The sequence below is a fragment of the Manis pentadactyla genome, chromosome 9, assembly GCF_030020395.1.
Source record: "Manis pentadactyla isolate mManPen7 chromosome 9, mManPen7.hap1, whole genome shotgun sequence".
NCBI classification, from domain to species: domain Eukaryota; kingdom Metazoa; phylum Chordata; class Mammalia; order Pholidota; family Manidae; genus Manis; species Manis pentadactyla.
This window is the reverse complement of record NC_080027.1, coordinates 58032068-58056154: the sequence shown is the minus strand read 5'-3', so window position 1 is coordinate 58056154 and position 24087 is coordinate 58032068. Positions and strand designations below refer to the sequence as shown.

Sequence of the window (24087 nt, the reverse complement as noted above, 5' to 3'; positions counted from 1 at the left end):
TTTGAGAACCTGACAGGGATAATAAAATTTCAGTGGTGGAATCAAACTTCCTAATCACTCTCATAGCTACCAATGTACTAACCACACTGAACATCTAAGGAACGACCTCTTGAGTTTGCAGGATGCTGGAGCTGGTGGTGGGGAGAAGCCAAGACAGAATTTCCGGGTCGAGGGGTGTCGAGGGGTAAAAATGCCCAGTCTCTATCTGGCAGTGGTAGGAACTGGGGCAGCAAAAGGCTTTCTGATTTCTCCCTGCCTCCAGCCACCACTTTTTCCCCAGTACCAAACACTCACAAATGCTTTGCTTGGCGCTGCTCAGCAGAGATGGATTGAAAGCGCAACTCTTTGAGGAAGATTTTTTTTTTTTAAGTTAACACCAGAAAAAAAAAATCAGCAACGGTAGGTGAGGCGCGAAGCCAGACTACAGTTACTCTCTGACCGTTAAGCGCACGCGCGCTCACACGCACAGCTCTCTTTCGTCAGCATGCACGCTCCGCCCCTGGCCAGCCAGGCGCAGGCGCATTGGCAGGTGCTTGATGTACTCTCGACCTGAGCGGGGTCCCTGACTGTTGTTGCATACTAAGAATGTCCAAATGAAGAATTCTAGTGGGTCCGTAAGAGTGTGCAAGAGATGGATATTAGAATGTTGTTTGATTTCCCTTAGCTTCCTTATGCCTGGGACTGATTTTAGGCCCAAGGCATTTTGGAGGCCCCACTACTACCTGACAGGTGCAGGGCCAGGCTCGAGGTCCCGTTGGGAAATAACTTTCCAGGGAGCGTCTCCTACTCTTAATGGTGAGCCAGCTTGAGATAGTGGCCTGACGAGATTGCTCCCAGGTTGCTTCCAAATGCTGAAGTGACAGCGGTTGTTTGAGGCAAAATCGAAGATGGCAGCCAGCTTGGGAATTGCCTTGGTAGAGTTCAAACTTCAACTAACCTAACTTGCCCCTTTCTAGAGGACATGCTGAAGGGAGTTGGGCCCCAAGGATAAAAAATAATTTAAGTAAACGGTGGGCTTGGGAATGACCCACCTAGGTTGAGGAACTGATCCAGGTATTAGGCCCTTGACCATGCACTTATTTCAGGAATTTAAAGCATTATTATTAATAGCAGTAACTTCAAGACTGAGTACTGAAATAAAGCTTGAATTTCTCGAGAGAACAGAGGGTAGTAATGAAAAGGATTAAGCCATATCTAGTTTTCCAAGAGCAATTTTAATTTACACCAATAATTGACTTAAAAATCACAGAAGGGGTCACAACCTCCTCTGCCATCTTTTGTTGAGTATTTGCATTTGAAACCTTTCCAAAATCTAAAGGATAATCCATATTCTGTATCTATGGTTTTCTTTCTTGGTATTATTGATATACACTCTTATGAAGGTTTCACATGAAAAAACAATGTGGTTACTACATTTACCCATATTATCAAGTCCCACCCATACCCCAATGCAGTCACTGTCCATCAGTGTAGTAAGATGCAACAGATTCACTGTTTGCCTTCTCTGTGCTACTCTGTTATCCCTGTGACCCCCACATCATGTGTACTAAACATAATACCCCTCAATCACCTTCTCCCTCCCTCACCACCCACCTTCCCACACCCTTCCCCTTTGGTAACCAATAGTCCCTTCTTGGAGTCTCTAAGTCTGCTGCTATTTTGTTCCTTCAATTTTGCTTCATTGTTATACTCCACAAATGAGGGAAATCATTTGGCACTTGTCCTTGTCTGCCTGGCTTATTTCACTGAGCATAATATCCTCCAGCTCCATCCATGTTGTTGCAAATGGTAGGATCTGTTTCTTTCTTATGGCTGAATAGTACTCCATTGTGTATATGTACCACATCATCTTTATCCATTCATCTACTGAAGGACACTTAGGTTGCTTCCATATCTTGGCTATTGTAAGTAGTGCTGCGATAAACATATGTCTTTTTGAATCTGAGAAGTTGTATTCTTTGGGTAAATTCCAAGGAGCAGGATTCCCAGGTCAAATAGTTAATTCTAGTTTTACTTTTTTGAAGAACTTCCATATTGCTTTCTATAACGGTTACACTAGCTTACATTCCCACCAGCAGTGTAGGGGGGTTCCCCTTTCTCTGCATCCTCGCCAGCATTTGTTGTTCTTAGTCTTTTTGATGCTGGCCATCCTTACTGGTGTGAGGTGATATCTCATTGTGGTTTTAATTTGCATTTCCCTGATGATTAGTGATGTGGAGCATCTTTTCATGTGCCTGTTGGCCATCTGAATTTCTTCTTTGGAGAACTGTCTCTTCATGTCCTCTGCCCATTTGTTAATTGGGTCATTTGCTTTTTGGGTGTTGAAGCGTGTGAGTTCTTTATATATTTTGGATGTTAACCCCTTGTCGGATATGTCATTTACAAGTATATTCTCCCATACTGTAGGATGCCTTTTTGTTCTGTTGATGGTGTCCTTTGCCATACAGAACCTTTTTAGTTTGATGTAGTCCCATGAGTTCATTTTTGCTTTTGTTTCGCTTGCTCAAGGAGATGCATTCAGAAAGAAGTTGCTCATGCTTATATTCAGGAGATTTTTGCCTATGTTGTCTTCTAAGAGTTTTATGGTTTCATGACTTACATTCAGGTCTTTAATCCATTTCAAGTTTACTTTTGTGTATGGGGTTAAACAATAATCCAGTTTCATTCTCTTGCATGTAGCTGTCCAGTTTTGCCAACACCAGCTGTTGAAGAGGCTGTCGTTTCCCCGTTGTATGTCCATGGCTCCTTTATCATATATTAATTGACCATATATACTTGGGTAAATATCTGGGCTCTCTAGTCTGTTCGATTGGTCTATGGGTCTGTTCTTGTGCCAGTACCAAATTGTCTTGATTACTGTGGTTTGTAGTAGAGCTTGAAGTTGGGGAGCATAATCCCCCCAGCTTTCTTCTTCCTTCTCAGGATTGCTTTGGCTATTCAGGGTCTTTTGTGGTTCCATATGAATTTTAGAATGATTTTCTCTAGTTTGTTGAAGAATGCTGTTGGCATTTTGATAGGAATTGTATTGAATCTGTAGATTGCTTTAGGCAGGATGGTCATTTTGACAATATTAATTCTTGCTATCCATGAGCAGGGGGATGTGTTTCCATTTATTGGTATCTTCTTTAATTACATTCATGAGTGTCTTGTAGTTTTCAGAGTATAGGTCTTTCACTTCCTTGGTTAGGTTTATTCCTAGGTATTTTATTCATTTTGATGGAACTGTGAATAGAATGATTTTCCTGATTTCTCTCTCTGCCAGTTCATTGTTAGTGTATAGGAATGACACAGATTTCTGCATATTAATTTTGTATCATGCAACTTTGCTGAATTCAGATATTTGTCTAGTAGCTTTGGAGTGGAGTCTTTAGGGTTTTTTATGTACAATATCATGTCATCTGCAAACAGGGACAGTTTAACTTCTTCCTTGCCAATCTGGATGCCTTTTATTTCTTTGTGTTGTCTGATTGCCATGGCTAGGACCTCCAGTACTATGTTGAATAGAAGTGGGGAGAATGGCCATCATTGACTTATTCCCAACCTTAAAGGAAAAGCTTTCACCTTCTAGCTGTTAAGTATGATGTTGGCTGTGGGTTTGTCATATATGGCCTTCATTATGTTGAGGTACTTGCCCTCTACACCCATTTTGTTGAGATGTTTTATCATGAATGGATGTTAAATTTTATTGAATGCTTTTTCAGCATTTATGGAGATGATTATGTGGTTTTTGTCCTTCTTTTTGTTGATGTGGTGGATGATGTTGACAGATTTGCAGATGTTCTACCATCCTTGCATCCCTGGAATAAATCCTACTTGATCATAATGGATGAAATTTTTAATGTATTTTTGAATTCAGTTTGTGAATATTTTGTTGGGCATTTTTGCATCTATGTTTATCAGGGATATTGGTCTGTAATTCTCCTTTTTTGTGGTGTCTTTGCCTGGTTTTGGTATTATAGTGATGCTGGCCTCATAGAATGAGTTTGGAAGTATTCCCTCTTTTTCTACTCTTTGGAAAACTTTAAGGAGAATGGGTATTAGGTCTTCACTAGATGTTTGATCAAATTCAGCAGTGAAGCCATCTGGTCAAGCAGTTTTGTTCTTAGGTAGGTTTTTGATTACCAGTTCAATTTCATTGCTGGTAATTGGTCTGTTCAGATTTTCTGTTTCTTTCTGGGTCAGCCTTGGAATGTTGTATCTTTCTAGAAATTTTTCCATTTCTTCTAGGTTATCCAGTTTGTTGGCATATAATTTTTCATAGTATTCTCTAATAATTCTTTGTATTTCTGTGGTGTCCGTCATGATTTTTCCTTTCTCATTTCTGATTCTGTTTATGTAAGTAGACTCTCTTTTTTTTCTTGATAAGTCTGGCTAAGGGTTTATCTATTTTGTTTATTTTCTTGAAGAACCAGCTCCTGTTTTCATTGATTCTTTTTATTGTTTTATTCTTCTCGATTTTATTTATTTATGTTCTAATCTTTATTATGTGTCTCCTTCTACTGACGTTGGGTCGCATTTGTTCTCTTTTTCTAGTTTCATGAATCGTGAGTTTAGACTACTCATATGATATTGTTCTTCTTTCCTGAGGTAGGCCTGTATTGCACTATACTTTTCTCTAAGCATGGCCTTCGCTGCGTCCCACAGACTTTGTGGTGTTGAATTATTGTTTTCATTTGTCTCCATATATTGCTTGATCTCTGTTTTTATTTGGTCATTGATCCATTGGTTATTTAGGAGCGTGTTCTGAAGCCTCCATGTGTTTGTGGGATTTTTCATATTCTTTGCATAATTTATTTCTAGTTTTATACCTTTGTGGTCTGAGAAACTGGTTGGTATGATTTCAATCTTTTTGAATTTACTGAGGCTCTTTTTGTGGCCTAGTATATGATCTATTCTTGAAAATGTTCCATGTGCATTTGAAAAGAATGTGTATTCTGCTGCTTTTGGGTGTAGAGTTCTGTAGATGTCTATTAGGTCCATCTGTTCTAATGTGTTGTTCAGTGCCTCTGTCTCCTTACTTATTTTCTCTCTGGTTGATCTGTCCTTCAGAGTGAGTGGAGTGTTGAAGTCTCCTAGAATGAATGCATTGCATTCTATTTCCCCCTTTAATTCTGTTAGTATTTGTTTCACATATGTAGGTGTTCCTGTGTTAGGTGCATAGATATTTATAATGGTTATACCTTCTTGTTGGATTGACCCCTGTATCATTATGTAATGTCCTTCTTTGTCTCTTATGACTTTGTTTTGAAGTCTGTTTTGTCTGATACAAGTACTGCAAATCCTGCTTTTTTCTCCCTATTAATTGTATGAAATATCTTTTTCCATCCCTTCACTTTTATTCTGTGTTTATCTTTGGGTTTAAAGTGAGTCTCTTGTAGGCAGCATATAGATGGGTCTTGTTTTTTTATCCATTCAGTGACTCTATGTCTTTTGATTGGTGCATTCAGTCCATTTACATTTAGGGTGCTTATCGATAGGTATGTACGTATTGCCATTGCAGGCTTTAGATTCATGGTTACCAAAGGTTCAATGTTAACTTCCTTACTATCTAAGAGTCTAACTTAACTCACTTAATATGCTATTACAAACACATTCTAAAGGTTCTTTTTGTCTCCTCCTTTTTCTTCCTCCTCCATTCTTTATATATTAGGTATCATATTCTATACTCTTTGTCTATCCCTTGATTGACTTTGGGAATAGTTAATTTAATTTTGCATTTGCTTAGTAATTAGCTGTTCTGCTTTCTTTACTGTGGTTTTATTACCTCTGGTGACAGCTATTAAACCTTAGGAACACTTCCATCTATAGCAGTCCCTCCAAAATAGACTGTAGAGATGGTCTGTGGGAGGTAAATTCCCTCAGCTCTTGCATATCTGGAAATTGTTTAATCGCTCCTTCAAATTTAAATGATAATCTTGCCAGATAAAGTAATCTTGGTTCGAGGCTCTTCTGCTTCATTGCATTAGACACATCATGCTACTCCTTTCTGGCCTGTAAGGTTTCTGCTGAGAAGTCTGATGATAGCCTGATGGGCTTTCCTTTGTATGTGATCTTATTTGTCTCTCTGGCTGCTTTTAATAGTCTGTCCTTATCCTTGATCTTTGCCATTTTAATTACTATATGTCTTGGTGTTGTCTTCCTTGGGTCCCTTGTGTTGGGAGATCTGTGCATATCCATGGCCTGAGAGACTATCTCCTTCCCCAGATTGGGGAGTTTTTCAGCAATTACTTTGTCAAAGACACTTTATATCCTTTTTTCTCTCTGTTCTTCTTCTGGTACCCCTTTCATGCAAATATTGTTCTGTTTGGATTGGTCACACAGTTCTCTCAATATTCTTTCATTCTTAGAGATCCTTTTTCCTCTCTGTGCCTCAGCTTCTTTGTATTCTTCTTCTCTAGTTTTTATTTCATTTATCATCTCCTCTACCATATCTAATCTGCTTTTTAAACCCTCCATTGTGCTCTTCAATGATTGGATCTCTGACTGGAATTCATTCCTGAGTTCTTGAATATTTTTCTGTTCCTCCATGAGCATGTTAATGATTTTTATTTTGAAATCCCTTTCAGGAAGATTCATGAGGTTGATATCAGTTAAATTTTTCTAAGGAGTTGTATTCATAATTTTATGTGAACCAGGTTCCTTTGGCGTTTCATATTTGTATATGGCGCCCTTTAGTGCTCAGAACTCTACTCTCTGGTGCTACTCAGCCCCTGAAGCAATGTCGGGGGTCGCAGGGGAGTGTTATTGGTGCCTGATGGGAGGACACTAAGCAACCTAAGTGTCCATCAATAGTGTCCTGCTTCCCGGCTGCTATGCATGCCTCCACTGCCTGAACCAGTGGGCTGAGCACACAGGTATAAGCCTCTATGTTTTGCATCTGTAGTTGCTGTAAACAGGTGCTCTCTCTGACTGGCCTAACGCCAGGGTAGGGTTTGCTGGTTTGCGAGCCAGATGGGTCTGGCCGGAAGAAAGGCACAGTAGGCTGTGTATCATGGAGGGGGGCCTTGGAGCTGTGCAGCCAGCCAGGGAGCTGAAGCGCCTGAAGACTGTGAAAGCTCCCAACCTGCTGGGCAGAGTGCACCTGGACAATTTTGTCTACCTGTCCTTTCTCTTGAGCAGTAAGCTCTGTGCAAACCTTGCCCCTTTAGCAGCCCTCTTGCTGTTAGGAAGTCTCTCAGACTGCCCGCCTTTCTTTTGTCCCAGAGCAGCCGGATATGGATCACGGCTTTCCACAAGTGGCTGGAATCTCAGTCTCTCCAGGAATTCTGCCTGTCTTAGCTTTCCAACCCCCTTATCACAAGAGTACCATAAAAGCACCATGAAATGCATGTTTGTGCTCCCAGAACAGATCTCCAGAATTAGGTATTCAGCAGTCCCAGGCCTCCGCTCCCTCCCTGCTCCATTTCTCTTCCTCCCACCAGTGAGCTGGGGTGGGGAAAGGGCTTGGGTTCTGCCAGGTCACGGCTTTTTTACATTACCCTGTTCCATGAGGTTTATTCTTCTATCCAGGTGTATGCAGTTGGGTGCAGTACTCTTTCCTGTTGCTCTTTCAGGATTGTTGTATTAATTATATTTCTGTAGTATATGTGGTTTTAGGAGGAAGCCTCTGTCTCACTTCTCATGCCACCATCTTTAATCCTTTGCCCCTATGGTTTGTTTTTAATGTAGTTCAGAGCACCCAATAACCCTGCTTTAAACCCTTCAATGGCTTTCCATTACACTTAAAAATCCATTTTTACCATCACCTAAGACATACAAGACTTGCCTCTTTTCACCCTTCCAAGTTAATCTCGAGACAGTCACCACACTCCCCTCTAGCTTTTGATTGCTTTTTCTTGGCTCAGGACTTTTTTGATGTTCCTTATATCTGAAAAGTTCTTCCCCAGCCCTTGTCAAAGTTGATTGCTCAGTTTTGAGCATAAATGGCACTTCCTCTATTTTTCCCTGACCAATATGTTAGTTACCACCACCTCCCTATATTGCTCCTGCTTCTCTTATGACAGTTTTCACAGCTTACTACCAGCCCCAAGCAAGAGGTTTCCTCAAGTAGATAGGAGTGGTGCTATTGGTCCTGTACCACCACTTGCTTGTGTGCTACCTTCCATAGCAACTACAGGCCCCTTGCACCTCATTTACAAATTTGAGAGGGATATACTGCTGACCTGGATGAATGGAAGCTCTACACCTGCCTCAGGCTTCTCGTGGCCAAAGAAGGTGTCATCTTGGTAGTGACCAAATTCCTGCTCTAGGTAAAGAGGTTCTTTATCATTTCTACCTGCCCAAGGCATAGGGACATTGGCAGGCACTTGATGTCCTCTGTACCTAAGTGGGTTCTGTGTGTGGCTACAATCCACACTAACTTAGCATTTTCCATGACTGTAGCATTGTAAATAAAGGAGAGCCAAGATTTGCATATATATTCCAATTCAGTATAGCAGGCTCTTAGTAAAGAATTTTGAGATAACATGGCTTTGAAGCCCTGGTAATTTTATTTTGCAACATGGGCTTTAGTGGGAAAAAATTTTTTTCTCTTTGAAGATACACATATAGAGACTTACTGTCTATATGGAAAACATATATATTTACATATGTGGAAGGAGAACCATGTTCTGAACACTCCAGATGCTTCTCCTACTAACTGGCCACTTACATGAGATGGGACCAAGGCCTACTTAATCCACTTTCAAAGTTATTAAGACTAAAGTGAGATCATATTCCATAAAAAGAATCAGGACTTACAGTTTGAAACAGACATGCACCCCTATGTTTATCACAGCACTATTTACAATAGCCAAGAAATGGAAGCAACCTAAGTGTCCATCAGTAGATGGATAAAGAAGACGTGGTACATATACACAGAATATTACTCAGCCATAAGAAAACAAATCCTACCATTTGCAACAACATGGTTGGAACTAGAGGGTATTATGCTCAGTGAAATAAGCCAGGCAGAGAAAGACAAGTATCAAATGATTTCACTTATCTGTGGAGTGTAAGAACAAAGAAAAAACTGAAGGAACAGAACAGCAGCAGACTCACAGAACCCAAGAATGGACTTACAGTTACCAAAGGGAAAGGGACTGGGGAGGATGGGTAGGAAGGGAGGGATAAGGGGGAAAAAGGGGCATTACAATAAGCACACATAATGTAGCAGGGGGGAAACGGGAAAGGCAGTATATACAGAGAAGACAAGTAATGATTCTATAGCATCCCACTATGCTGATGGACAGTGACTGTAACGGGGTATGTGGGGGGAATGGTAATAGGGGAAGTCTAGTAACCATAATGTTGTTCAAGTAATTGTACATGAACGATATAAAAAAAAAAAAAGAATCAGGGTTTCTGGCAGATTTGGCCTATTCGTTGCGAGGCAGGAAGATAAAATGTGAACCTGGAATACTTATTGTGCCAGAAAGTAAGGAAGCTTTACAAGAGTAAATCTGAAAATTCATGAAAGTTTAATAAATCTGTTAACCATTACTTCCCAGTCACACTAGTATTGACTAACTTGTTTCAAATAATATGAAATTAATATAAATGATTCTTTTTAAAAAGACTGAAGGCAACTAAGTTTACAAAAGGCTATAGGAGTTAAGTACAGGTTTCTTTTTGAGGTATTAAGTTCTTAGATAGTGGTAAAGGTTGCCCAACTATTTGAATCTACACAATTGTACACCTTAAAGGGGTGTTTTATATGTAGATTTTATCTTAAGGCTGTTTTAGGAAGGAAACTGGGTGAAGATCCTGGAGAAGTGATGACAAAATTGTTCCAGTTAACCTCTAGAATTATGGCTTTTAGGCCTGGATAAGTCATAATAATGGAAATATTTTGAGGGAAATTTAAGTGAAATTTTGAGTAGACAACTACCAAGGATTATTTGGTATAAAAAATACCACTAAGTACAATTATGTTATGGGCCTCCAGAGAGTAAATGTTGTTAAAAATCTGTTTTTCCTTGTAGTGGCAAAGCATCATGGTATAGTAAATGATATTCATGCAAATAGTACTGAAACAATCTAGTCAAACCCTTAATGTATGTTAAACTAAAGCCTTATTAGTAAACAGTACCACTTAAAAAATCATTGCAGTGTTGTCCAAAAATACCCTAATGGCTCCCAATAATGAAATGAGTAAGTAACAGCTCTATGACTTTATATCTTAATAAATTAACAGAGTAGTCACTGTTCAAGGTTTATTTGGTGTTTTAGTTGGTATGACACTTGGATAGTTGGTTGCATTTTTTATATGCAGATTTTTCTTTTTACATCATATGGCAATGTACACTACTCTGATACATATAAGTACACAAAATAAGATCCTCAGAACAGTTATACATAATAAATGCAACATTGGATTTATACATTGGATCCCAGGATGTGATTGGAGAAAATAAAGTTGGACTAGGCATACTGGGTGAAGGAACCAGAAGTTTTATAACACACATCTGGTTTGAAGAGCAACTGCAGAATACCTAACATTGGCAGTGGTGCCCCTGAGGTGGTGGAAATATCTAGTTTAGGACTATACAATATTAAGTACCATCCAGCATCAGGATAGAGCTGCATGGTTTTATGAACCATTTCTATTTCTAACTTGAGGAAACCGATGTTTTGTACGCTGTCTTAATGTCTTTAGTCACAGATCAGATAAAAAGGACAAGATGCACAACCTCCAACTAAAATCCTGTTCTGGCCTAGATGGTGAAGTGGTAGGACATTAGCAGACTTTAAAACTGCAGCTCTTTCTGGATGCCCCACAGTGTATCTGCACTCTTCTTCAAACGGGCCTCTTCCTCAGGAGTCAGGGTCACCTTCACAACATCAGAGATTCCATTCTGACCCAAGATGCAGGGAACACTAAGGAAGACATCATCTTTTATTCCATAGAGACCCTGAAGACAAAATAAAAATATTTCACATTTACTTTCATTCTCTGTAATTATGAAGCTTATTTAACACAACTCGATAAAAGTAGAAACTCCTTTCCAGATTTTCAGTTGGGATGTAACGAACAGTGCAAGTCATTAAAATAGCAGTAAGATTCTGCTCTAGAAGAAAATCTAAACTCTTTCTGTGATCTTCCAACCTTTATCGACTACTTTGGTAACTCTAACTTGAGTGATTTCTATTTTTCCCAAAGGAAAAAAATCTACTTCTTTTGTGGTCTTCCACCCACCTCAACATAATTGAAAGCAACATTTTTAGTTGTTTAATTTACCAAGTACCTATGTACCGAACACAGTGTTAGTGGCCAGTAAACCTAAAGCTCACCATTTCTTTCCCAAAAGTAAAGTTGTGACTGCACTAATTTAGTTCACTTAGATCTGTGATTGAGGACTTACATTAATCTGCTTCCACAGAACAATCTTGTTAAAATACCAGGAAATTATGGCATTCAAATACGATGTATCACTACACAGACCTACCTTAATCATGGTGGAAATTGGATGCACCCGTCTAAGATTCTTCATTATACTTTCTGCCAAGTCTGCCACAGACAGTCCAATGGCCCAGGAAGTGTACCCTTTCAGTTTGATAACCTCATAGGCACTGGAGAGTAGGGAAGGGCATGGAAAGGTAGCAAAAATTAGGTGGGAGAAACAAAGGAAAAAAAACTTTCACCACACATATACCTTATAGTAAATAATGCCAAAAACTTACATTATACACCTCAGAGTAACCCTTACCATGTATACCAGTATACTATGTACAGGGATCTTTATAACAGTACTGTAATAGCAAAAGTCTGGCAACAAGCCCAATGCTCTCCAACATGGGAATGGCTAAATTGCAGTATATACACAGAAAGTGAATGTGTGGCACACAGTAGAATAGTATACTGCTATCAAAACAAGTAACTATAGCTATATGCAACAAAACATGACTCTTTTAAATGTAACCTTGAATTTTAATAAGAAATCCAAGAATACACATAACGTGCTTAACTCAGTATTATATCAAGTGATGGGGAAAGGGGAGACAGAGGGATGAACGGGGAAGGAGTACCACTCATTTCCAAGTACTACCAGGCCAGTAATCCTGACCCAACAAACACCACAGTTAGTTGACAGCTATTGTAAATGTTTCAGGTTTCATTTAATTAAGTAAATACAAGTAAGAAGTCCTTGCCTACACCAATTCATGAGTCATTATTAAATTCTGCAGATCTGAGGTTCATAAGACCCATGACTTATAATAAATAATGCCACCAAGTTGAAAGCTTCCCTGTTTCAACAATTTCTAACAATTAATAATTATTTACATTTTTAGTACCATTCTGAATCTAGACACTGCTTAAAACTTTATAATCATCTAAATAAACAAGAAGCTAGCTGTTTCTATTCATAAAAACTATAATAGGAACTTGGATTTTAAAATTTTTATTCCTAACTGAATCATATATACCATTGAAGTAAAAACTGAATCTCAAATAGGGTAGACAATCTAACTGGTTTTAGCTTAATAGTTTATAATATAAGCACAGATTTATCATACTATACAGAAATATGGCAAAAAAAAGACTAGCTAATGTCTATAATTTTTAATATCTATACCTGTTTTATAGTATGGTCTTTAATGAAGATTTAGAAAAAAAATTTTCTAACAAAAGGTACTCAAATGCAAATACTATTAAGCTATTAATCTTTTAAATAAAGTATTAAATGTTAAGCTCCCATATTGCCAAATTACAAGATCTATTACCTGTCAACGACCTGTTTGTGAACCTCTTTCCACTGTTCCTTATCTGCATCAGTGCCTAAATCAGGATGCAGATTCTTCAGGGAGACACCAGCAACATTTACTCCACTCCACACAGGCACTGAATTAAATATTCAGAATACATTTATTTCCATGTACCATCCAGCAGACTAGTAATTTTGACCCATTTTTCTAATTCTCTTTTCTTATCTGGGCGATCATTCCCTTTGGTAGATGGTCAAGGCTATGAATACCCTTACTTTTAGATGTGTGTTGATTAGATTATAAAACTAAGATTTTTCACTATATTCTAACCTATTGGGATATTTAATCCATACATATTTGACAGTCTGAGATAACAAAGGAGATTTTCTCAGCATAAAGAAATGAGAACTCTGCACAAATGATCTTTCAGCTGTGATAATAATAGAGTTTCTCATATAGTCCTTTTGGATTTGCTGACCTTTCCCGGGCCAAGCTGTTCAAGTCAAGTATAAATAGCTGTGATATTAAATGACTCGGTCATCCTAATAATTCTCAACTTATTTACTATGCCTGTCATAAGAAATTTCATTCCCTATCTTCTATGCTATAAAATGTCATACAAAGTAGCTAAAATCTTAACAATTCTTAGCATATAATTATACCAAGATAGATTTCTAGAAAACATTTTACCCTGATGAATGGATATCTGATTTCGGCTCTGATTTGATTGTGAAACTCTTGTCAATATGTTACACAATCTTTTTGAAAACAAAAGGAGAAAACAAGTTATGCTTACCACTAGAGTCTCCATGCTCTCCGAGGACCCACCCATGACAGCTTAATGGGTGAACTCCCAGCCTTTCCCCCATGAGATAACGGAACCGGGCTGAATCCAGATTGCAACCACTTCCAATAACACGGTTTTTGGGAAAGCCGCTTATCTTCCAAGCCACATAGGTCAAGATATCCACTATGAAGAAAACATTTAGGTAAAGATACTAGGTAAATCACTAGATGATTGGCTACTCAAGATATATGGCTCCCTAAGGATCTTGATATTGATGACTAATATTTGTGTTGGTATTTTTAAGCCTCTACTATGTATAATATAGCAAATATATTAAGTATTCAAGAAGTGTGGTTTAATGCAAATAAACTGTTTATCAATAAAACTTCCATAACCGTATCCCTTATCCAAGATCTTCTTGGGCAAGTAACTAATTTTAAGGTTCCAACTACATTAAGAGGCATTGTTTCTCCTTTAATATTTTAAACTTTAACAGTTTTACAAAAACAGAAATCCATTCTCAGGAGGAAATAATAGCTACGATAAATAAATGTGTATACAAAATATGACATGTACTATCAATTTTACACTAGCTCACCTATTTATGCAATTAAAAATCTCACCTGGATTGGAAACAATAAGCAACTTGCAGTTTGGGCTGTATTTTACAACATTAGGAATGATGAATTTAAAGATATTCACATTACGCTGGACCAGATTAAGACGGCTTTCTCCTTCTTGCTGACGTGCCCCAGCAGTGATAATAACCAGCTTAGAGTTTGCTGTCACATTATAGTCTAGACAAAGGGAAATAATAACCAGGTTAATGCCTTTAAGAGAATTCCCTACCTAGCCAGCAAAAACTTGTTTCCTCAAATTGTTTTTATGAAGTTTTATCTGTGTTTTGTCACTTCCCTACTTCCTTGCATACACAGATTAACACCCCAAATGTCCCCCAGACTCTTTTAGTTTTCAGTTTTAACAGGGGCCACGTAGTGTGGAAGAAGAGAACATCAACACCTTCCTCGTATTCTGGTTTTAGTCACATTGTGACTTTATATAACTACAACTAGGCAGAGCTGAAAGGAATGTAAGGAATCTAAATTCCCAGAATTTTGCCACCTCTGCTCAATACTCAGTCTTGCATACTCCTATTTCTATTTAACTACCTAATTGTGGTCATATCAGCCCAGGGACAGACTCTCCTTTTTAAAAGCAGAGGCAACTTCACACTTATCAAGCATGTCTTGCTCCTTGATACCTTATGGCACAGGATGATTAACCCAAAGATGAGATAAGTAGTCAATGATTTTCAGCTGTCAAAACAAATACTATTTGGGCCCATGTCTAAGTTTTCTGGCTGGTGTTTGTGTGTGTGAAAAGGACAAGCCAAGAATATCTGAACAGGCTCCTTTACCCTATACTCAACCTTGTGTTAATGTATAAAAGGAAGCAGGGAAAGTAAATATATTTAATTTAAATATTTGAAGCCATGTGGTTAAATATGGACCTAAGGAGCTTTACTAATTACATTCTAATTCAGATACTTTTCACATCATGGACAAATTGAATTTCCATTTCAAACCATTAACTAGAAATAGAAATTTTGATATCCATAGGTACCAAAGCAAAATTGCTCAAAGGCTATCTTCTCCTACATAAAAGAGAAATCTTTGAAGAGGTGGGATTTAGAGGCTGATAAAGGATAAGTCTAGCAGGGACTCCAATATGAACGTATAGAAATCAACCTTTGCCAGAGACAATTTTTGGTGTTCTAAGGAAAAGGCTGCCATGCTGGAGATCCATCATCTCTCCCTTCAATTTGTCTTCTATGACATCAACAAGAGCAAGTTCATCTGCCAAGTCCTAAAAGACATAAAATGTTTAGTTAAATGGAAAAATTGCTACTTCCATAGGCGAGTTCTGCTACTTTATTCTTACCAATACATACCTCAAAGTAAAGGCAGCCCCCCATTTAAAAACTGACTCACAATAACCCATACACAGAAAGAAGCAGTGATCCTCTCTCCAATCCTCTACTCACTGGAACAGCCTCTGCTCCACCAGCACTGTACAGAAGCAGAACACTGGCTTGGCAGTGATTAGAATAATGTCCAGTTAGGTAACACTGCTCTACTTACTCTCTCAAATTCACTTTCATACATTGATTTTAAGTCGTTATTCATTACGTAGGGGATACTAACCAGTACTAAAACTTGAAATTTCAACAGTGATGTTCTGGATCATTCTGCTGTTTATGTTTTCCCTGTATTAACCAACACTAAGTTTTACAGTGATAGATTTGTGCATTGCAAAACATTGGTGAAAAATATTCTTTCCATTGAAACTATAGAAGTTCATAGGTGCATTTCAGACCAGGAGCACCAACAATAGCCTTATACAAATGGCAGGCAGGCAAAGAAGTTACTCTAGCTGAACTGCAGATCCACCCCCAAATCATCTACAGTACAGTGAGTAAGCTGGCAGCTACTTCTACCCACACCTGCGTTAGAGGGCATCACAGGAAAAGACCATACGAGGTGTGTAGGTGTGGGAAAAACACATGGCATCCATTTCTGATCCAGTGAGGAAGGAATAAGAATTGGTACAGGGATCCCCCACTTCTCAATTTTCATTACTCCACTCTACTTTTATGAGAGAGAAATATAAGTACCTGTTCTCACTGACCAAAATAAATCTGAAGAGGATTTTTGCTTTTACAAAAAAGTCAAAAAGCAAAAATAGCATTCAGTGTTTGTTTTGCAGCGAGCTGTTACAGAGGCGGCCCACACTGAGCAGCATGAGTGGCCCCCGCCAGGCTCCTTTGCCCAGGATTGCACTCAGCATCTCACAGTCAACCATAGCTTTCAACTGTGTCTGTGAGCATCCGTGCTTTATCTTGATTTATTTTGTGCATCTGTTGTGTCCTACTGTATCACAGAACCCTGGGAGATTTTATTTTTGGGGTCTGGGAACCCTCAAAAATTTCCTATATATTAATGGTAATTGTTCCTTCATTTTGTCATTTAAGCTTAGGAAAAGTTTCATGGCAACACTCTACCTTGAGTGGGAGAAACCAATATACCACGTGGCCTACTCCTAAGAATATACAGAGCAACCTGTGTTGTTACAAGACCTCTACATAGCTCAATTCTGTCTTCAGTCCATTCTCACTTCAATTCTTTTCTGTTCAGAACCCAGAATTCATCATTTCAGTCTATCAGGAACTCCAAATATTTTAATATTGTAAGCTACCTCCATTTCCTTTTTATATAAACCAGGTTTGACTACTGTAAAAAGCATTGTTTATTCATGCACAAGTTCTTTTCCTAATGAGATTTTAGCTACATAATTGGTTCAGACAGCTATCCAAGGGGAACAATGAGGATTTGCATGGGAGGAAGACTTAAGATTCCCACATTCATTGTCATTTTAATTTTACCATATGTATTCAACCCAAAAATTACTTTAAAAATATTTAAACTTGTTTAAAGGCATGGACTCCTCTTTTTCGTTTGCAGGCAATTCATGCCTGTTCACCCAGCAGTGAGTTTAAGGAACTGTACCACCAGCCTAACAACCTGATTTTTTTAGTTCAGGTGCCATACATAGCACCATGTTTCAAATGTTGGTTTCACATGAAGTTCTTTCAATGAGTGCACGAACCTAAATATCTGTATACGCAATGTGATAATACAATTGTTGGGGAGGGAGTGGAGAGGGGTGGTGGGGTCAAGAGAGCCCTGCCTTCCAGCACGACGGGTTCTCACTTACCTTCATTAAGATACTGATGGCACAGGCCATGCCAACAGCACCGACCCCAACAACTGTAATCTTATTCTGGGGGGTATGTTCTTCCTTAAGAAGATTCTGAATCAGCTGATCCTTGAGAGTTGCCATGTTTTTGGACTTAGAACCCAAAGGAATCTATAGGATGAAAAATATGCACTGTCACTGCATCCTCTTTACATCAGCACATTAATCAAAAGCTGTTCTGAAAAGGCTAATGTTACCTCCTCCTGGGGCATTCAGAACTAAAAAGGGGAAAGGAAAAAAACTATAGATAGACAAAGGAGAGTTGAAAGGCCTATGCCAGGGTCTGGTGTGGCTAGGATCTTGGCTCACCTTGGCATGGAAAAATAATATTGATGTTTGGGTGTAAGTATAGCCTCCTGATGGCTCACTCACCTTGGTTTATTAACCCCAAGAGGGGCCAGTATCATTAACTGCTTCACCGCCAGACCAGAAGCCCTGAGACGGGCTATTAGCTCTGGTCTTGCACGTTCGCTCGCTGTCCCCACCCGCAAGGCGGGGTGAGATCGGACCAACTGCACGGTCCGCAGAAGCTCGCGGGTTTTACGCCCCGCCCCGCCCCGGAAGATCAGCCGCCGTCTCCCCCACCCACCTATGAAACCTAGGCGCATGCCCACTCGAGCTCTGGGGAGGGCAGGAGCTGAGGCCGCGGGCTTTACAGAGCTGGGCACCGGCCCCGCCCGAAGCCCCGCCCGTGAGCGGAAATGATTCAGAACTAGGTCCCAGTCAGACTTCGGACTTAACTTATGCTCGGAAGCAGACGGGAGCAACTCGCTGGCAGCCCCCGTGGCTTGGCGAGCGGCCAGAGCCTAGACTTCAGATCGCAATACTGGACATCAGGGACTGTTAAGCAACAGGGAGGGAGACGCCTCTGGTGGCTTCTGCCGTGATCCATGTTGCAAAGGCGTAAAACCCGGTAGGAGGAACTTTTGTCAGTACAGGAAGTGCAGAAATAGCTGCAGAAGCCTGTGGCCTGGAGCCCTAAAATTAATACTTGGCAGAATCCTCATTCCTGAGGCGGGGAGGGGGGCTTCGACTCTTCTAATCCTACTCTGCCTTGCATTCACTGAAGGGATTCTCAACAGGTTGCATCCCGAATGTACCGAGTGCAGTCTTGACACCGTCCCAAGAGGCAAAAATAGCCGAGGGGACTTCAGGCAGGCAGCTCAGGGCCACCAAGTTGGAATCGGGTCTCCCCATACAAATCACTGCTATTTCTAGCAGCCTTGTAAGGTTTCTGCAGGCCGCCAGCGGGGAGGGAGAAGTTCTTCCTTCAGAGAACTCCTAGCTTTACCAAAACCTAAACCCTGGGCTCCAGCACTCCCTTCTATGTGGGGACAAGCAGAAAGAGGAACCCTGAAGAAAATGGGTTTACTACTCAACTCTGGGGATTTGGAACATCACTGAGGCATCAGAGGTGACCTAACCGTCTCCCAGCTTTAGGTTCCCCCATTTGTCAAAAGAAGATGGTACCGGATGGATCCTCAAGGGCCAAAAACTGAGCCCTTTTTGCTTCATCTTTGTCTTCATCTTGCCTAGTGTGACGCCGGATACATCAGCAGCTACTTAATGTAATTTGTGCAGAGTTCCCTACAATCTTAAGGCAGCGGCCGCCCCCATGGAGCCCACCTCTCGAGGGTCTCAAGGTTAAAGTGAGACCCGAGCGGCGCTCAACGGCTTTCCTGCTTCCAGGAAGCCGCCCCAGACCGCTAGGGCTTTTTCGGTTCCGTGGTCTCTGGCAACCGGACCTCAAATTCCGCGCGGTTTGCAGATTTCGAGCCCGGCGGTATGCCCCACCCTTCAGACCTATCATCTCCTTGTCCTGCACCCGTACCCCACCTCCTCCCCTGAGCTTTCGACCCCAGCTTGGCTGAGGCCATCTCCTCGGTCTCCCAGCCGAACCAGAGGCCACGGGGCCCAATCAGAGCAAAAGCAAAGTATGGCGGGTTCCGCGTGCATGCGTGAGGTCGGCCACCGCCCAGGTCTCCAGATCCCGCCTCTGGGAAGCAGCGCCTAGACCCCCCAGGAGCAGGGTCCCCGCCGATGGCAGAGCGGAGCCAGGAGGCCCGGGACACCTCGCTCACCCGCCCCCTCGGGCGCAGTGCGCGCCAGGCCCGACCGTACCGCGAATGCACGTCTGGCTGGCGGGCGTCCGCGGCGCGCAGCGTTAGATCCTGCCTCTGCAGCAGCTGCTCCGAGACAGTGCTGGGGACCTGGGGGACCTTAAATGGAACCGCGAGGCTGACGTCAGTGGGTAGCCAGGCGGACGTGCCCGAACCCACGTGTGGGTTGGGCTGGGGGCGGGCTCCAAATCGGGCGGGGCCGTGCCGAGGCCCCAGCGGCGCGCGCAGCGGTACTACAGGCCTGCGAACTGATCCACGTGAGCCGGGACATCTAGGAGCTGCCCAGGGCCACGCTGCCTCCAGCCACAGAAGTCCTGGCCAGCACCACCAGCCAACGCTCAGAAAAAACCTGATCTGAATCTGAACCGTTGTTTCCGAATACCCAAAACAGCTTATGGCACGTAATAGGCACGAGGAAACTATTTGTGGGAAGGAAGAAGGAGACACCGAGGGGGAGTCTGCCCTTAAATCGAATGATCTCCAAAACTTTACGCTGCTTTTCCCTGTTGCTGCTAAATCTTAACTCCCGCAACTCAGAGTGAGCCCTCAGCTCCAGGCCTTTGCTCATGCTGGTTCATTTGAGTGACCTGCTTGCCTCCTCCATGTCTTCTCTAAACCTTACCCAGCAACTGGTACATCACACACACACACACACACACACACACACACACACACACACACACACACACACACACACACACACACACACACACACACACACACACACACACACACACACACACACACACACACACACACACACACACACACACACACACACACACACACACACACACACACACACACACACACACACACACACACACACACACACACACACACACACACACACACACCACTACCCATACTACCCATACACCCGCACAGTTGGTAATCTCCCTCATCTCTGCTTCCATCACCACACCACCACACTGTTCTGTATCTCCTCAAACTGGCTTGCATTTGAGGTGTATGTGGCTCTGCAGTCTTGACAGTGGCTCTCAAGGGATCAGTCTATCAGACTTACACCGTGGCACCTTGGGCACCAGCTTAGCGCCCAGTTCTGAAAAAGATCTGTAATTGTGGGTTTCTTGGTTTTGAAGGGAAAACTCTTAACTCCAGCTCCAGAAAAGCAGGGCATCTCTCTTACATGTCCTAACAGCTTTCTCGTCACTCTAGGAGGCCCAGAAAACCTAGGCTGTCACCTCAAACACACAGTTAGAGGGGCTGAATGCCCGCCACAGGTTCTCCAGGGTTCTTCAGGGTGGGGCAGATTGCAACAGTGTCTGTGGTTCCTTGGTCTTTGCAATGTCCTCATTCAGTCAGGCTGGGCCCCTGCCTGTTATCAAATGTGACCACAGCTGCTGGCAGGAGGAGGGTAGAGATCAGAAAGCAGAAGTTAAGCTGGGGAGTCAGGTGAGATTCCTCACCAGGAGGCCTCTGGCCTGACCTCTGAAGTTAATCTAGGCAGAGTTTGCAATGCCCTAAATGAAGGCATCTAACAAATCACTCCAAGCACACTTCAATCTTATACAGAACAACGGCATCTATTTAACTGCAAATATGAATATGAATAAAATATTGAATATTAATGAATAAATATTGAATTAATTGAATAAAATATGAATAAAACAAGTGCCATTTACTGAGCACCTCTTATGTCAGGCAGCAAGCTAAGCAATCCCTATGCTCTTCTTCACTTTAATTCTTTGGAGTATGAATAATTATCCCCATTTCTCAGAAAAGGAAGTCAAGGCTCAGGGAGATTAGTGACTCTGCAAAAGTCATACAGCTAATACATGATTTCAGCTGGTACTTGAACCCAGGTCCTACTGACTCCAAAGCCTATGATTTTTTCTCTACAGGATGTTGCCCCTCTCCCACCCCTTAGCCCCATTTTGGCAAATGTGAAGAAATGATGTAGGGGGCCCATGCCAGCCCCAGGCTCAGACAGCTCAGTTTTCAGCTAATAAATGTCAGTGGGTGTCTCTGCCTGTTTTCTCGAGCTGGGACATCAGTCTTCTGCCCTCAGACTAGGTTTACACCAACGGCACTCTCCTGCTTCTCAGGTCTTTCGTACTTGAACTAGAATTTCCACCATCTGCTTTTTGGGGTCTCCAGCATGCATACGGCTGATATGGGACCTCTCAGCCTCTATAGTTACATGAGCCGATTCCTTATAATAAATACTGATATATCACCTATTGGTTCCATTTCACTGGAGAGCCCTAATACAGTCCAAACTGAAAATTTTTATGCTAAAGCCCAGGGAGAATGAGGGACCCATGGGTCAGGAAGTAGTGTTTCAGAGGGCGGAACTGTCTCACCTAATCAAGTGTTCTTTAGGGATGGCCTCTTTAAAGGGGCACAATCCCCCAAAGAGTTGGTTTGACCAAGGAACAGGCTGGCCTCAGAGAGTGGGTGGTGTGCAGCACCCCATGTAAGATTTTCTAATGGCCAAAAATGGTGACCACCCAAAACAGTGCTGAATCATTCCTTCATTCAGTATTTATTCCACTCTTCCTCAAGAACATTCAATGGCTTTCAGAATAAAAGCCAAATTCCTTGGATAGGCACACTAGGCCCTCCGTGATTCAGTGCCCACATCCCCTCTCTGACCTTATTCCTATTTTCCTTCATGCTTTCTATATGCCAGCTCCAAGGCTACTTACCATGTGTCCCAAATAAACTATGTACTTCCACCTTAGGTAGTTCCTTCAACCTGAATATTCTATCCCGTGCCACCCACCCACCTACCCAAGCCTCACATATTCATAGATCAAGGGCTGTTCCTTGGGCTTTATAGTAAACTCATTTTATTGCTGTACATCTCTTTCTCTCTCTAAGCTATAAGCCCCTAGCGGGCAGAAACTTTCTCACTCATCTCCATATCCCAGCACAAGACATTTATTTGTTTAATAAATGTATTCTGAATTAAATACCTACCATGAAAGGGCACTGTGCTAAGTGTTTAGGACACAAAAATGAATAAGACAAATGTTTTAGCCTTGAAAGATTTTTTACCATTTAGTGGGGGAGATCAACAGCATTCAGTTCTGCCACACTGCCAACTGCCACACAAGAGGCAGAAAAAATCGCTCTAGCATTCAAAGATGAGAGAGGGGACACCAGAGGTGGCTTCGGTTGAGGATACCAGAGAAGGCTTCCTAGAAGAAGTAGCATCTGAGCTTAGCCTAGACAAAGACTTCAATTATCGAAGTTCAGGTGTTAAGAAAGCAGAGAACACAGCATGAGTGAATGCACAGGGGCAGGAAATTCAAGACGTGTCTGGTAAATGTTTAAATGCCAGGCTAAGATATTTGGAGGTTTTATTTCTTTGTTTTTGGTGGTCAGTGATAGTCATATTGGTTTTTAGAGAATGAGAGAGAAGGTGAAAGCAAGGTGGTTAAGAGGTTGTGGGAAAGGGGCACCTTATTTGTAAATAGAAACTCAGAACATACTTAGCTCCGACCGCATCTGCACAGAACATACACTTCTCCGACGTGCCCTTTACAGTCCCACAGCCCCGCTGAACACTCACTCACAGCCTGACTTGCTTCACCTTTTGCATGGTTGCAAAATTGATGGTTTTCCCGAGTTGCAGGGCCCAAGATGCAGGGGGCCTCATTGGTCTCCGTCCCTGACAGGCAGAGCCTGTTGTGTACGTGCCAAAGCTGAGGCTCCTCTCTCTGTCAAGAGAGCGGGGGCCTGCCCAGGGAGACTGCTTCATGTCACCTCCCAGCCCCATCCATTGGTCACATGATGGGAGTGGAAACGAAAGACTCCACCCTAACTCCTCAAGTTTTTCTGGGTGCTATCTCTATGGTACCCTGATGCTTCTCCCCACCATGTCCCCTCCCCGAGGCTGGCCTCATCCTCAGGTCCTAGATGCTGCCTGTGTTTTACTTTGTGGCTTGGACTGTCATTCCCTCCAGAGTTCATTCTTCAGATGATTCTCTATCAGAACACAGCTCAGAAACTCTAGATTCCCTTTGCTATGGACTGGATGTTGCTTCCCCACAAAACTCATATGTTGAACCCAGTGTGATAGCATTTAGAGGTGGGGCCAGTAGGAGGTGATTAGCTTATGAGGGAGCAGCCTTCATGAATGGGGCAAGTTCCCTTAATGAAAAGTCCCCAAAGAGATCCCTCGCCCCTTCTGCTATGTGAAAACATGCCTGTCCATGAATTTGGAAGCAGGCACTCACTGGACACCTGCTGGCACTTTGGTCTTGGATTTTCCAGCCTCTAGAACTATGAGAAATAAGGTTCTGCTGTTTATAAGCTACCCAGCCTAAGGTATTTTGTTATAGCAGCCCAAATGGGACTAAGGCACCCTTCCAACCTTTTCCTACCCCAGGAAAGAAAGAAGAGCTCTGCTCTTTTCTCTCCATCCTACCCTGGCAGGGAGTTAGGCCACAAGCTTTCCATCCATTGGCAGCTTCCAAAGATAGTCACCGGAATATAAGAGGCTTCCAAATTGAAAGCCCCTAAAATCAGTGCTGCAGAGGGAATCCCAAGAGCCATACAATCCCCCAGCGTAATGGAAAGTGCCTCTTATCTAATCAGAGAGAGGAGGACTGTGGGAAAGCCTTTCCCTCTGACACCTTGGGTGACAAGAACATTGACAGTCACGCTTAGCAGGGATGAGCGAGCAGCCTGGTGGACAGGTGATACTGA

At 41.9% G+C, this 24087-nt stretch overlaps 1 protein-coding gene across 1 annotated transcript; it reads right to left on the bottom strand.

Moving 5' to 3' along the window:
• Positions 1-10179: 10179 nt before the first annotated feature.
• LDHA (lactate dehydrogenase A) lies at positions 10180-19595 on the bottom strand. The gene is made up of 8 exons (XM_036920140.2): positions 19409-19595; positions 17246-17398; positions 15220-15337; positions 14095-14268; positions 13481-13654; positions 12703-12820; positions 11427-11550; positions 10180-10892 (listed from the first exon to the last, which is right to left on the bottom strand). Exons 2-8 carry the CDS (start codon positions 17369-17371, stop codon positions 10728-10730), a joined length of 999 nt encoding a protein of 332 aa, XP_036776035.1. The 5' UTR covers positions 17372-17398; positions 19409-19595; the 3' UTR covers positions 10180-10727.
• Between the last annotated feature and the right edge of the window lie 4492 nt (positions 19596-24087).

What these genes read in the sequence shown, in the direction of transcription:
- LDHA (XM_036920140.2), bottom strand. Translation starts at nt 17,371, where the DNA reads ATGGCAACTCTCAAGGATCAGCTGATTCAGAATCTTCTTAAGGAAGAA. An exon ending in AAAAATTGTCTCTGGCAAAG is followed by an intron (nt 14,269 to 15,219) that starts GTTGATTTCTAT and finishes CCCTTTGTCTAG; the next exon opens with ACTATAATGTGACAGCAAAC. An exon ending in CAATTTCCACCATGATTAAG is followed by an intron (nt 10,893 to 11,426) that starts GTAGGTCTGTGT and finishes TTTTGTCTTCAG; the next exon opens with GGTCTCTATGGAATAAAAGA.